We start from the raw sequence: 13591 nt of genomic DNA on the forward strand, positions 1-13591 counted from the left end.
CTACATCTGGGTTCATGCCCTCACTCTCAAGAATAGCCTGCACCCGATCTGAGATGTCCCGGACCCTGACACCAGGGAGGCAACATACCATCCAAGACTCCCGATCTGCCCCACAAAATCTCCTAACTGCCCCCCTAACTATAGAGTCCCCTAAAACTATCGCTCTCTTTTCTTCCCTCCTCCCCTTTCTAGTTGAGGGTTCAACCACTGTGCCAGAGGCAGGACCACTACAACTCATTCCTGGTAGGTCATCCCCATCAACAGTATCCAGTACGGTATACTTATTGTTAATGGGAATGGCCGCAGGGGTGCTCTGCTCTCTCTGCCTGCTCCACCTGCCTCTCTGGACTGTCACCCATCTGCCTACTTCTTGGTTTTTTGGTGTGACTACCTCCTGATAACTATCTATCTCTGCCTCCACCTCCCGAATGATCCGTAGTTCATCCAGCTCCTGCTCCAACTCCCTAACTCGGTCTGATAGGAGCTGCAGCTGGACGCACCTTTTGCAGGTGTGGTCATCAGGGACAACTGTGTTGACCCTGACCTCCCACATACTGCATACAGAGCACACCACTGCTCTGATTGTCTCCCCCAAACCTGAACTGGATTAATAGAATAAGTCTAAAAAGCACCTAGCGAGCAATCACACAAGCTTACCGAAGCCCACGTAGCCAAAGCCCAGGACTCTGCTTCCACGGACTCCGCTGCCCGCTCTGAAAAGAAGTCCTGCCTTTTAAAGTGCGCGCTCGACGCTGACGTCACTCCCGCCTAGGGGGATGACCTAGCAGAGGAAAGCCATAGCAATCTGATCTTTGACACTGCCAAGGCAAGGAGCAAGGTTTCAACTGCTTCCATCATGGAACACCAATATACAGATGATAACGCCATCATAGTTCGCTTTGAGAGGGATCTGCAGTGCTTAATGGATGCTTTTGCCAGAGACTCCTGGGACTTGATCTGAACATCAAGAAAACCTAAGTCCTGCACCAACCTGCTCCAGATCAAGCTCCTAAACCTCCAACCACTCAAATTGACAACATCTGTCTGGAGAACACTGATCATTCCCTGTATCTTGGCAGCCTACTTTCTTCTGACTCTGTGGTCTGATTCTGTGGCTTGGAAGGGAAGTGGAGAGAAGACGTGAGCAGTAGTGATAGGGAATTTGTTTGTTAGGGGAGCAGACAGGAGGTTCTGTAAATGAGAACAAGGTTCCCTGATAGTATGTTATCTCCCATGTGCCAGGGTCAGGGACATCTTAGATAGAGTCTGTAGCATTCTGAAGTGGGAGGGTGAGCAGCCAGAGGTCCTGGTTTGCATCAGTACCAATGAAGTAGGCAGGAAAAAGGATGAGGTAATGGAAATTGAGTTTGGGGAGTTAGATGCTAAGTTAAAGGACAAGACCTCCAGGGTTGTGATCTCAGGATTGCTACCTGTGCCACATGCTAGTGAGGCCAGTCCTAGGAATATACTACTGTTTAACATGTGACTAAGGAGATGGTGCAGGAGGGAGAGCTGCAGAATTTTGGATTAAATTCATGCTGACTAACCCTCAACCTTTCAAATATTTCCCTGTCTCCACCTTAGATATCTTGAACATGGCAATAAATTTGAAGTTGGTTCAATGCGACCTCCACCATGCTCTGCTGCAGTTAGTAAACTGACTTGTTACATGTACTGAACTACAGTAGAAACACTGTTTTGCATGCCAACCTTGCCAATCATTTCATCACATCAGTAATCTGAGGTAGTGCAAGGGAAAAGCAATATCAAAATGCAGAATAAAGTGTTACTATTACGGAGAGAATGCAGTGCAGGCAGAAAATAAGGTAGCAAGGCCACACCAAGGTAGATTGTAAGGTCAAGACTATTTTATCATACAAGTACATGTAACTGCCAAGTGCCTTTAAATGTTGTTAATATACCTGTTTCACTTACTCTGGCAGTGCATTTCATATATTGACTACCCTCGTAGGTGAACAAGTTGCCATTCAGGTTCCTATTAACTCTCTCCCCTCCCACTGATACATACAAGGGACCTTCTTGAAGTCAGTGACCAGTTCTTTTGGTTTGCTGACACTAAGGGAAAGGTTGTTGTCTTGACACCATGCCAGTAGGTTTTCTGTATCCTTCCTGGACAGGAATGCATGAACTTAATCGTCTCGTGTTCTGGATATATTGTGAGGTGACTGGCAAGACCTTGGAGGAAGATACAAAAGTAATATAGCTGAATGCTCCCTTTGTTGAAGGACTTTGTGAGGTGCAAAGACAGCAAAGGCTATTCCCCTTTATGCATGACTGGAAAGATGTGAATAGTTAGACAGTATTAGCTGCAAAGAACATTTGGACAGAGTTGTATTGTTTTCTGTGGAGCATTGGAAACTGAGCAGTGATCTGGTGGAAGTAAATAAAGTTATGAAAGCCACTGAAAAGGTAGATGATCAGTCTTATTCCCAAAGTGGAAATGTCAAATACCAGAAGACAGAGCATTAAAGATTAGTGGTTGGTGCCTCGAATGTTCTACCTGAAGAAGCAGTGAAAGCAGATAAGAGAGCAAAACTTCCAACTGGCAGGTGCACAGGCCGGGAATGGAGAGATATCGAGTGAGTGCAGGCAGATGGGATTAGTTCGATTGGCATAAATATGGACGGCCAAAGGACCTGTCCCTGTGTTGTACTATTCTCCAAGTATGGAAAGTTGGGAATGAAATCTGAGTCAGTCAGATTTGGGAAGAATTTGATTAAGATAGCTGAGGAAATAGTTTCCAGTAGCAAGTGGGCAGTAACCGGAGAACTGGGTGTTATCATAAACACAAAATACTCCGCAGATGCTGGGGTCAAAGCAATGCACAATACACTGGAGGAACTCAGCAGGTCGGGCAGCATCTGTGGAAACGAGCAGTCAACGTTTCAGGCTGAGACCCTTCATCAGGACTGAAGAGGGAGGGGGTGGGGGGAGGGTGGGAAGGAGAAGGCTGGTAGGTGCCAGGTGAAAAACTAGTAAGGAGAAAGATCAGGGGGTAGGGGAGGGGAAGCAGGGAGGGGATAGGCAGGAAAGGTGAAGAAGGAATGTAAGGGGAAAGCACTATGGGTAGTAGAAGGAGGTGGAACCATGAGGGAGGTGATAGGCAGCTGGAGAAGGAGGTAGAGTGAAACTGGGATGGGGGAAGGGAGGGGGAGGGAATTACCAGAAGTTGGAGAATTCAATGTTCATTGCCGAGGGGCTGGAGACTACAAAGACGGTATATGAGGACCTGAGTTTTGCCTCATCATGGCAGTAGAGGAGGCCATGTTTGGACATATCCGAATGGGAATGGATATTATCATAATTGTCAAAACCAGAAGTGAGGTGATTGAATCACAATCAATGATCAATGTTTAAAGGGAAGAAATGCTGGGCTATGGAGAGAATGATAAGGCATGAAACTACTTGGTTGGTGTTTTATGAGGAGCTATTGAATGCATCAAATTGTTGCCTTCTCTGTTGAATTTGCTCCGTTTATTTGAGTTAGATGCTACCTCTAAATAATCAATGACATGGGTATTAAATGCTGACAGTAATACACTCACACTATTTGGCCACCTCTATTTATTGGCCACTGCCTCTAATTGTATGTAACTTGTTCTGACCTGCAATCCAAGAATATTAATTGATGTGTTGTGCTGCAGTAGCCTTTCTTTCTAATTGTGTGCATTTCCTTGCAGACCATTGAGAGAAAGATGAAGCATTTTAGTCCCCTGTACATCCCCAAGATGCTGCAAAAAGCCCTACCCTTCAAGAACAAACCCAAAACTCAAGAGAAACTTGCTAAAGTACCACGTGATAAAAAGCGCGTCACCGTTATAAGAAGTGCACATGAGAAGAAGGTAAGAGTGCATAAACATAAGTCATCATTTAAGTACTCTTTTTAAAGAAAACACTATTTTAAGATGCTGGAACTATGCTGCCAGGCTGCATCTGATCTTGTTGGAAAATTCCTCCTATGAGCTTAGTTTTGTTGTGCATTTTCAACATTCTGACAATGTGATAAGAATTTTCAGTGGTCAGATGAGAAGTAAGTCTTCTGTAAGAGGGCTTTTTAATTCTTCCTTGCTACAACTGGAGAATTACAACTGTGGAAATCTGTGAAATGTCAGACAGCTGCTGGCTGGTCAATTTAACTTCTGTGGTGAGTGCTAAGAGACAATCAGCATGGCAGGATGATAATTTATTTGGAGATGCTTGTGGTGACAGAGGATCACCAGCATGAAGGTAATATATATAGCTCACCTTTGCCTACACACAGCAGCCATTAAGAATAGTTATTAAGTGTTCCCCACCCATCATTAACATAATTTATTTACTTTCCCAGTGAATCAATCAATCTCCACTCTCCTCTCCCCAAAGTTCAATTGTGGGTAAAGCTTTTCTTTATTCCTGCTAAAGTATTCTTGCATTTCTTGTTTGTACAGCTACACAAATTGATAAGAATTATGGCCTCTCTGTTTCAGCTCATGTAGCTTTCCCAGAGGAATATCCTGTCCCTGCACTGAGTGTCTCTTCAGAGCTTCTTCAGCTCCCCAATATAGTATCTTTGTCACACTGTGAAACCTCACATGTGAAGCAAGTACATTTGGAACAACTCTCCTGATTCTAATTCCTATTAATTAGCCCACAGTCTAATTTCTGTATGTGCACTGTTAAAGAAAAATATCTGACTCCTACTTTGGTCACCGTGCAACAATCCTGTTAGAAAATAAGAGCAGAAAGAAGGTAATAGCCATAGATAGTTGGATCTGTGTATCTTCATTTTAAGTTATCTTTGATTTTGTTTGTTGTCAACTATTGAGCTTCATGTATTGAAAAAGTACGTTTTTAATCCACAGATCTCAGCCCTGATCGCTGCTCTGAGCACAGTTAACAAACATAAAGTACTGAAACAGCAGAAAAAAGAAAAGCAACAGCATAAGGAGTTCCTTGCACAGAAACAGAAAGAGGAAGAGGCGAAGATTAAGAGGCAAAAAGAAGCTCGAAAGAAAATCTATCGAGTTCTGGGTCAGAAGGAGAAACGCAAAATGAAATCTAGCCTTAAGGGCCCTGGAAAAGACTGAAGTACCAGGCCTTCCTGGGTCACTGCAGGCACTGGTGTCTGCAGGAAACTGATGATGCAAAACATAACATATCATTAGAGATCATTGTTCATCTTTGCACATCTTTTGTGAAGTGCCATCCACAAACAATTTGATTTCATACAGAGATGGATTCTTGGGCAAAAGGGGAGTGTGGTTAACAATTAAATATTCCCTGCCCTATATAATGCATTCTTAGAAAAACAGGCAAATTACCTTTGTGTTACTAATTTTTGGTTATTAAAATGAAAATTGTAGAATTAGTGCCTGACAGTGGTTGCAGTTGGAAGCTGAGAGTCTTTGAGGCAAGGTTTTTGAACTGAGCCCTGCAGAAGTGCACTCTGCATTGTACACACCTCTTCATGGAGTCAGCCTTGGGAAAAATTGCTGGAGTTGAGCCCACTTGAGAGAGTATATGCACAACAATATCTTGTTTGGGAAAAGCAAGTAAATGTCTCAGACTAACTCTTCTCCAATCTGATTGGCACCCACTCTAGGAAGCTAAACTAGTAGCCTGCACCAGAGCTGATATAATCTGCATCAGAAATGCATTAATAAAAAGTAGAGAAATGGGCATAACCTTAATCTGAGTTGGGTTAATAAGAACCAAAGTAAAGCTCCCTCAGGCTTCTGTTATACGGTCTTGGATTTAATCTGACTGGAGGTCAGAATGGGATTAATAAGTAGCATAAGTGGCCATAATCTACATCTGAAATGAATGAAACAGATACATTTATTATAAAATGAAAATAATTAATTAAAAGATCATTGGGATGAATAACCTCAGAGTAATACAGTATTGAAACAGGCCTTCAGTCCATCTGGTCCATGTCAACCATGATGCCTACAAAGCTGGTCCCATTTACCTGCTAAACCCCTTCTAACCACGTAATTTCTCCAAATGTCTATTAAACATTATTACTCTACCTACCTCAACTACCTCCTCTAGCAACTTGTTCCATAGACCCACCATATTCTGCATGAATAAATTGCCTCTTATGTCCCATTTAAATCCTTTCCTTCTCACCTTGTACCTTTGTTCTCTGATCCTTAGTTCCCCTTCACTAGGAAAAGGATTGTTCTTACCCATGTTCTAAAGAATAACATCGTAGCCTGCTTAACCTTTCCCTATAACTCAGGCCCGTGAGCATTAGAAGAGTCCTCATAAATCATCTCTGCACACTTTGTAGTTTAATGAAGGCCATCCAAAATGAAAACAACCAAAATTATACACTTTACTGCACGTGCAACATAATGTCCCAACTCCTAAACTCAGGAGTCAGTACCCTGCTAATAAATGCAGAAGTGAATTAATCATGTGCAGCGGGGCAGGCATAACCCATATAAGAATTAAGTTAATACAAATCACCAGGACAGCATCAATCAACATCAAACATGAATGAATGTATCAGAACAGGATTAATAATAAGTAAAGAGCAGATGTAAAGTACATCTGAAAAATTAACGAGCACTGGGATAGGTATATCTCATATAAGAGCCAAATGAATTAACAGATACTAGGGCAAATGTACCACTTCAAAGTTGATTGCATGCATGAATGAGGGTATAATCTGTGTCAGAAATGAGTAAGAGTCAGGGCATGGGGAAAATCTAAATCTGAGTTGGGCTTATAAGAAGCATTGGAGTGTGTTTATCCAAAAACTGAACTAAATACACGAAGCAGAGTGGCAAGTGTGGATGATGGGACAGATAAAGCATGACATATTCTGTTGTGCTCAATTTATTACGGAAGATCCATTACTGTATGATTACTAAATGTTATGTATGGCCAGATCTAAAGTTTTCTTTGTTTGGATAACCATGTACTGATCTTGGAAACTGCCTCTAAATACTTTACAGGAACATGACCTCGTGAATAATTTGCCAATTTATTTTTCCCAGAATGAAGATTAAAGTTATATAGAACAGTATAGCACAGGATGAAACCCTTTACATCTGTGCTGACAATTACGCCAACTTGAACTAATCCCAGATGCCTATATGTGGCCCATATTTCTCCATTCCCTGCCAGTTCATGTACCTGTGGAAATGCTTCATAAATAAGACCATAAGATATTGGATCAGAATTTGGCCCATTGAGTTTGTTCCCCTATTACATCATGGCTGGCCCATTTCCCTCTCAGTCTCACTCTTCTGCCTTCTGCCCGTAACCCTTCGTACCCTGACCAGTCAATTATCTATCAATCTTAATTATACCCAATGACTTGGCCTACTCAGCTGCCTGTGGCAACAAATTCCACAAAACACCACTCTCTGGCTAAAACATTACTCCTCATCTAAATCGATGTCCCTCTATTCTGAGGCTGTGTCCTCTGGTCTTAGACTCCCCCTCCACAGGAAACATCCTCTCCACGTCCAGTCTGTTCTGTTTAAGTCTTTCAACATTCAACAGGTCTCAGTGAGATTCCCCCTCCCCGTTCTTCTTCCATTGAGTACAGGCCCAGAGCCATCAAACGCTCCTCATATGATAAGGAGCCTCCTTTGAATGCTCTCCAATGTCAACACATCCTTTCTTAGATGTGGGGCCCAGAACTGCTCACAATACTCCCATGTGAGGCCTCACCAGTGCCTTATAAAGCCTCAACATTACATCCTGGCTTTTATGTTCTAGACCTCTTGAAATGAATGCTAACATTGCATTTGCCTTTCTCACCACCAACTCAACCTGCAAATTAGCCTTTAAGAAATCTTACACCAGGACTGATCTAAGGAGCAGAATGTTGAATCCATCTGGGTAGAGATTAGGAATAGTAAAGGGAAAAGAATCACCGGTGGGAGTTGTCTACAGGCCACCGAATAATAACATTACAGTGGCACAGGCAATTAATTGAGAAATATCTGAGGCATGTAAGAATAGAACAGTTATCATGAAGGACTTGCCTGTGGACTTGCACACGGATTGGGTGAATCAAGTTGATTGACACAGTCTTGAGGACTTGATAGAATGCATACATGATAGCTTTCTTGAACAGTGTGTTACTGAACCTACAAGGGAACATGCTTTCTTGGATCTGGTCCTGTGCAATCAGACAGATAAAATTAGCAATCTTGTAGTTAGGGATCCTCTTTTGAAAGAATGATCACAGCATGATTTGAGTTTTTCATACAAATGGAGGGTGCAATAGTTCGACCTAAAACCAGTGATGAGGGATAAATTGGATGGGGTAGACTGGGAATACATGCTATATTGGGACTGTTAAGGGACCGTAGAAGACTTTTAAAGAGGTTTTTCACAGTGCTCAACAAAAGTATATTCCAGTTAAAAGCAAAGACAGTAAGGATGGGGAGAGCCAGCCGTGGATAACTAAGGAAATAAAGGTACTAAAACTAAAAGTCAAACTAAACAAAAACATCAAACTAAAAGTCTTGTGTATGAAGTCGCTAAGAATAGAGGGAAACAGGAAGATTGGGAAAATTTTAAAAAGCAACAAAGAACCACTAAACAGGCAATAAAGAATGGGAAGATAGATTATGAAAAAAAAAGCACAAAATGTAAAAATGGATAATAAAAGTTTTTATAATTATATAAAGTGGAAAAGGGTGGCCAAAGTGAGTGTAGGTCCCTTGGAGGAGGAGGAGGAATTGATATTGGGTGATGAGGAAATGGCTGAGGCTTTGAATGACTATTTTGTGTTGTTTTTCATGGTGGAGGACACATCTAACATTCCAAAGGGAGAATGATATGGATGCAGTAGAAGGTGAGGACTTCAACACAATAGCTATCATTAAAGAGGTAGTGCTGACAGACAAGTCCCAGGTCCTGAAAGTATGCTTTCACCAGGGTACTGAAAGAAATAGCAGAGGTTATAGTTGAGCTTTGGTGAAAATCTACCAAAATTCTCTGGGCCAGTCCTGGCAAATAAAAAAAAGGTGAATGTCATGCCACTGTCCAAAGAAGGATATTGGCAAAAGGCAGGTAACTATAGGCCAGTTAGTTTAACATCAGTAATTGGGAAAATGCTTAAAGCTATCATTAAAGAAGAAATAGCAAGGCATCTGGAAAGAAATAGATCCATCAGACAGATGCAGCATGGATTCAGCAAAGGCAGGTCCTGTTTGACAGACTTACTGGAGTTCTTTGAGGGTATAATGACCGCAGTGGATAGAGGGGAACAGATGGATGTTATTTACTTGGATTTCCAGAAGGCATTTGATAAGGTGCCACATAAAAGACTTAGCCATAAGATAAGGATTCATAGAGTTTTGGGGTGATGTATTAGCATGGATAGAGGATCGGTTAACCAATAGAAAGCAGAGAGTTGGGATACGTGGGTGTTTGGCAATCGTAAGCAAGTGTATCACAGGGGTCAGTGCTGAGCCTGCAACTGTTCACAATATACATTAACAATCTGGAAGAGGGGATGTATCTAAGTTTGCTAAATTGTGCAGAGAATGTGGAGTCTGCAGATAGATATAGGTTAAGTGAGTGGGCAAGGGTCTGACAAAAGGAGTACAATGTTGGTAAATGAGGTTATCCACTTTGGAAGGAAAAATGGAAGATCAGATTATTATTTAAATGGTAAAAGTTTGCAGCATGCTGCTGTGCCGAAGGACTTGGGAGTGCTGTGCATGAATCACAGAAGGTTGATTTGCAGGTGCAGCAGGCTATCAAGAAGGCAGATGGATAAGCCTTCATTGCTAGAGGATTGAATTTAAGAGCAGGGAGGTTATGTTGCAACTGTATAAGGTACTGGTGAGGCCACACCTGGAGTACTGCATGCAGTTCTGGTATCCTTACTTGAAAGATATACTGGCTTTGGAGGCAGTGCAGAGGAGGTTCACCAGGCTGATTCCAGAAATGAGGGGGTGTAGACTATGAGGAGAGATTGAGTCACCTGGGACTGTACTCACTGGAATTCAGAAGAAGGGGAAGAGATCTTAGGGAAACATATAAAATTATGAAAGGGATAGGTAAGATAGAGGCAGGAAAGTTGTTTCGACTGGTAGGTGAGACATAGCTTCAAGATTTGGGGGAGTAAATTTAGGATGGAAATCAGGAGGAGCTGCTTTTCCCAAAGAGTGGTGAATCTGTGGAATTCTCTGCTCAAAAAAGCAGTGGAGGCCTCCTCAGTAAATATACAAACGTATTTAAGACAATGTTGGATAGATTTTTGCATAGTACTACGATTAAGGTTTACAGGTAAAATGTAGATACGTGGAGCTGAGTCCATGGTCAGATCAGCCATGAACTTTTTGAATGGCGGAGCAGGCACGATAGGCCAGAAGGCCTAATCCTGCACCTATTTCTTGTGTCTTGTGACTCCCAAGTCCCTTTCCACCTCAGATTTTTGAATTTTGTATCGTTTTAGAAAATTGTCTACCCTTTTATTTCTTCTGCCAAAGTGCATGACCATAAATTTCCTGACTCTGTATTCCATCTGCCATTTCTTTACTCATTTACCTAATCTGTCTTGCTTCCTCATCTACCTGCCCCTTCTGCTACCTTTGTATCATCCACAAACTTGGACACAAAGCCATCAATTCTGTCATCCAAATCAATGGCCTATAACAAAAGAAGTGGTCTCAACACAGTCCCTTGTGGATGCCACTAGTTACCAGCAGCTAAGCAGAAAAGGCTCCCTTTATACCCACTCCTTGCCTTATACTATTCAGCCAATTCCCTATCAATGCTAGTATCTTTACAGTGGTACCTTGGACTCTTGTTAAGTAGCCTCACATGTGCCACCCTGCCAAATGCCTTCTGAAAATCCAAGTACACAACATCCACTGATTCTCTTTTGTCTATCTTGCTTGTTATTTATTCAAAGAATTCCAACAGATTTGTCAGGCAAGGTATTCCCCTAAGAAAACCATGCTGACTTCAGGTATTTTATCATGTGCCCCCAAGTACCCCGAAATTACATCCTTAATCGACTCCAACATCTTCCCATCCACCGAGGTCAGGCTAACTGGCCTATAATTTCCTTTCATCTGCCTCCCTTCCTCGAATTTTCCATTTTCCGTTCCTCCAGAACCATGCCTGAATCAATTGATTCTTGAAAGATAATTCTTAGTGCCTCCATAATCTCTTCAGCTACCTCTTTCTGAACCCTGGGGTGTAGACCATCTGGTCTAAGGGATTTATCCACCTTCAGACCTTAGTTTCCTAAGCACCAAGCTGCTTTGCCATCATTTTTGCTCATGTTCCCTTCCAATCTACTTTTGCCGGCTCCTCTCCCATGCCTCAGTAATTCCCTTTACTCCTCTCTAATACTAATGTATCTGACTTTCTGCCTCTCAAATGGCAGGGTGAATTTGATCCTGTTATGATCACTGTCCCCTAAGTGTTCCTTTAACAAGTTCTCAAATTATTTCTGGTCATTGCACCACACCCAGTCCAGAGAAGCTGATCCCTGGTGGGTTCAAACATGAGGTACTTTAAAATTCAATTTTATAGGCATTCTTCAAATTCCTCCTCTTGTGATCCAGCACCAAACTGTTGTTCTCAATCTACCTGCATATTGAAATCTCCTCCCCCCCCCCCCCCCATGACTATCATAGCTTTGCCCTCTTGATATGCATTTTCTATCTCCCATTGTAATTTGCAGCCCACATTGTTGCTGCGGTTTGGAGCTTTGAATATCACTTCCATCAAGGTCTTTTTACCCTTGCAGTTTCTTAGTTCTACCCACAATGTTCTACATTTTCTGATCCTATGTCAACACTTTCTGAGGATTTGATTACATTTCTTTTTACCAACAGATGCACTCCACCCCCTTTGCCTACCTGCCTGTCCTTTGGATGCAATATGTATCCTTGAAATGTTAAGCTGTCAGTTCTAATCTTCTTTCAGCTGTGATTCAGTGATGCCCACAATGCCATACATACCAGTCCTGTAATGTTCATCTACTTACATGCATTCAAATATAACACCTTCAGATCTACATAACCCTTTTCAATTTTGTCCCCCTTTTACAGTCATCCCATTTTACCCTATCATCAGCTTCTCCTTGCTAGCAGTCTCCACGCACTGTCTTTGTTTGTAAACCAACTAGTCCATCCTCAGCCCTATCAATGCCGTTCTCAACTGTTGTCAAATTAGATTAAACCCTCCGAAACAGCTCTTGTAAAGCTACCCTTAGGAATATTGGTCCCCCTGGGGTTCAGGTGTAACCTATGTACAGGTCATACCTTCTACAGAAGAGATCACAATGATCCAGAAACCTGAACCCCCTACCCCCTGCACTAGTTCTGCAGGCACACATTTATCTGCCAAATGTTCCAATTCTTATCCACAGTGGCGCGTGGCACAGGCAGCAATCCAGAGAGTACTGCCCTGGAAGTCCTGCTTTTCAGCGTTCTGCATAACTCTCTAAAATCTCTCTTCAGGATCTCCTCACCTTTTCTACTTACAGTGTGTCATTGGTGCTAAAATGTACCAAGACATGTGACTGCTCATCTTCCCCCTTTAGAATGCCATGGACCTGATCTGAGACATCCCTGACCCTGGCATCTAAGAGGCAACATACCATATGGGTGCCCATTGCAGCCACAGAATCTCAACTCTATTCTTCTAACTATGGAATCTCCTATCATACTGCAGCCCTCTTCACTTCTCTTCTCTTCTGAGCTACGGCACCAGACGTCTCTGTGGCTACCCCCTCCCCCAGTAGTTTGTCTCCCTGAACAATATCCAAACAGTATTCTGATTATTGACCATAGGGGTACTCTGTCCTGGCTTCTCCTTTCTCTTTCTTCTCCTGATAGTCACCCAGTTACCTACTTCCTTCAACCTAGGGTGACTGACTACTTCCTAGTAGCTCCCATAACTTCCTCAAGTCTCCTGTATGAGCCAAAGTTCCTCAAGCTGCAGCTTCAGTTCCTTAACACGTTCCCTGAGGAACTGCAGCTCAGTGCACCTGGAGCAGATCTAGTTATCTGGGAGGTTGGAGATCTACCAGAATTCCTATATCTCACACAAATAACACAACACAGCCCCTGGAGCTATTTTTACTGTACTACCTGTGCCCTAACATATGAGGAATGAAGAATAAAGAAGAAGAAACTTGCTAGATTCTAACCTCACCTAAGGCCTAAAGCCTAAGCCTCCTCACTCTGTTCTCGCCACTCTGTTTGCCCCTGCCTTATTCTTATTCACCCTTGTTAATGAATCTCATTCATTGATTGGGCACAGTTCAAACATTGAAAACTGTTGCTGTGCTGCTTTTTTAATCTTCAGTCATGGGCCTATGTGAAGCCACATCTTGTGCTCATGTTCAGATTGGCAGCAATTCAAACTCCAATTTTTTATCCTTCAATCGTAAACCTGTGTGAAGTTGCACCTGCTTCTCGCACTCCTGTTCACTGATTGGGCACAATTCAAACTTGCAAATGTTCCTATCATACCTACTTCCACTTCTTTCCCTGGTAGCACGTTCCAGGAACCACCTCCTCTCTATGTAACTTGCCTTGCACAGAGCATCTCCTTATAAAATTTCCCACTCCATCTTAAAGCTCTGCCTGAT

The 13591-nt window shown here is 42.5% G+C and overlaps 1 protein-coding gene across 1 annotated transcript in view; it reads left to right on the forward strand.

The window, feature by feature from the left end:
* The window catches only part of bms1 (BMS1 ribosome biogenesis factor), a 97392-nt gene extending 90356 nt beyond the window's left edge, over positions 1 to 7036 (forward strand). The window contains exons 22-23 of the mRNA XM_059946194.1: positions 3702 to 3863; positions 4863 to 7036. Coding sequence (XP_059802177.1) covers positions 3702 to 3863; positions 4863 to 5087 — 387 coding nt within the window. The 3' untranslated portion in view covers positions 5088 to 7036. The remainder of the gene's footprint in view (positions 1 to 3701; positions 3864 to 4862) is intronic.
* The last annotated feature ends 6555 nt before the right edge of the window (positions 7037 to 13591 follow it).

Source organism: Hypanus sabinus, chromosome 21 (genome assembly GCF_030144855.1).
Source record: "Hypanus sabinus isolate sHypSab1 chromosome 21, sHypSab1.hap1, whole genome shotgun sequence".
NCBI lineage: Eukaryota > Metazoa > Chordata > Chondrichthyes > Myliobatiformes > Dasyatidae > Hypanus > Hypanus sabinus.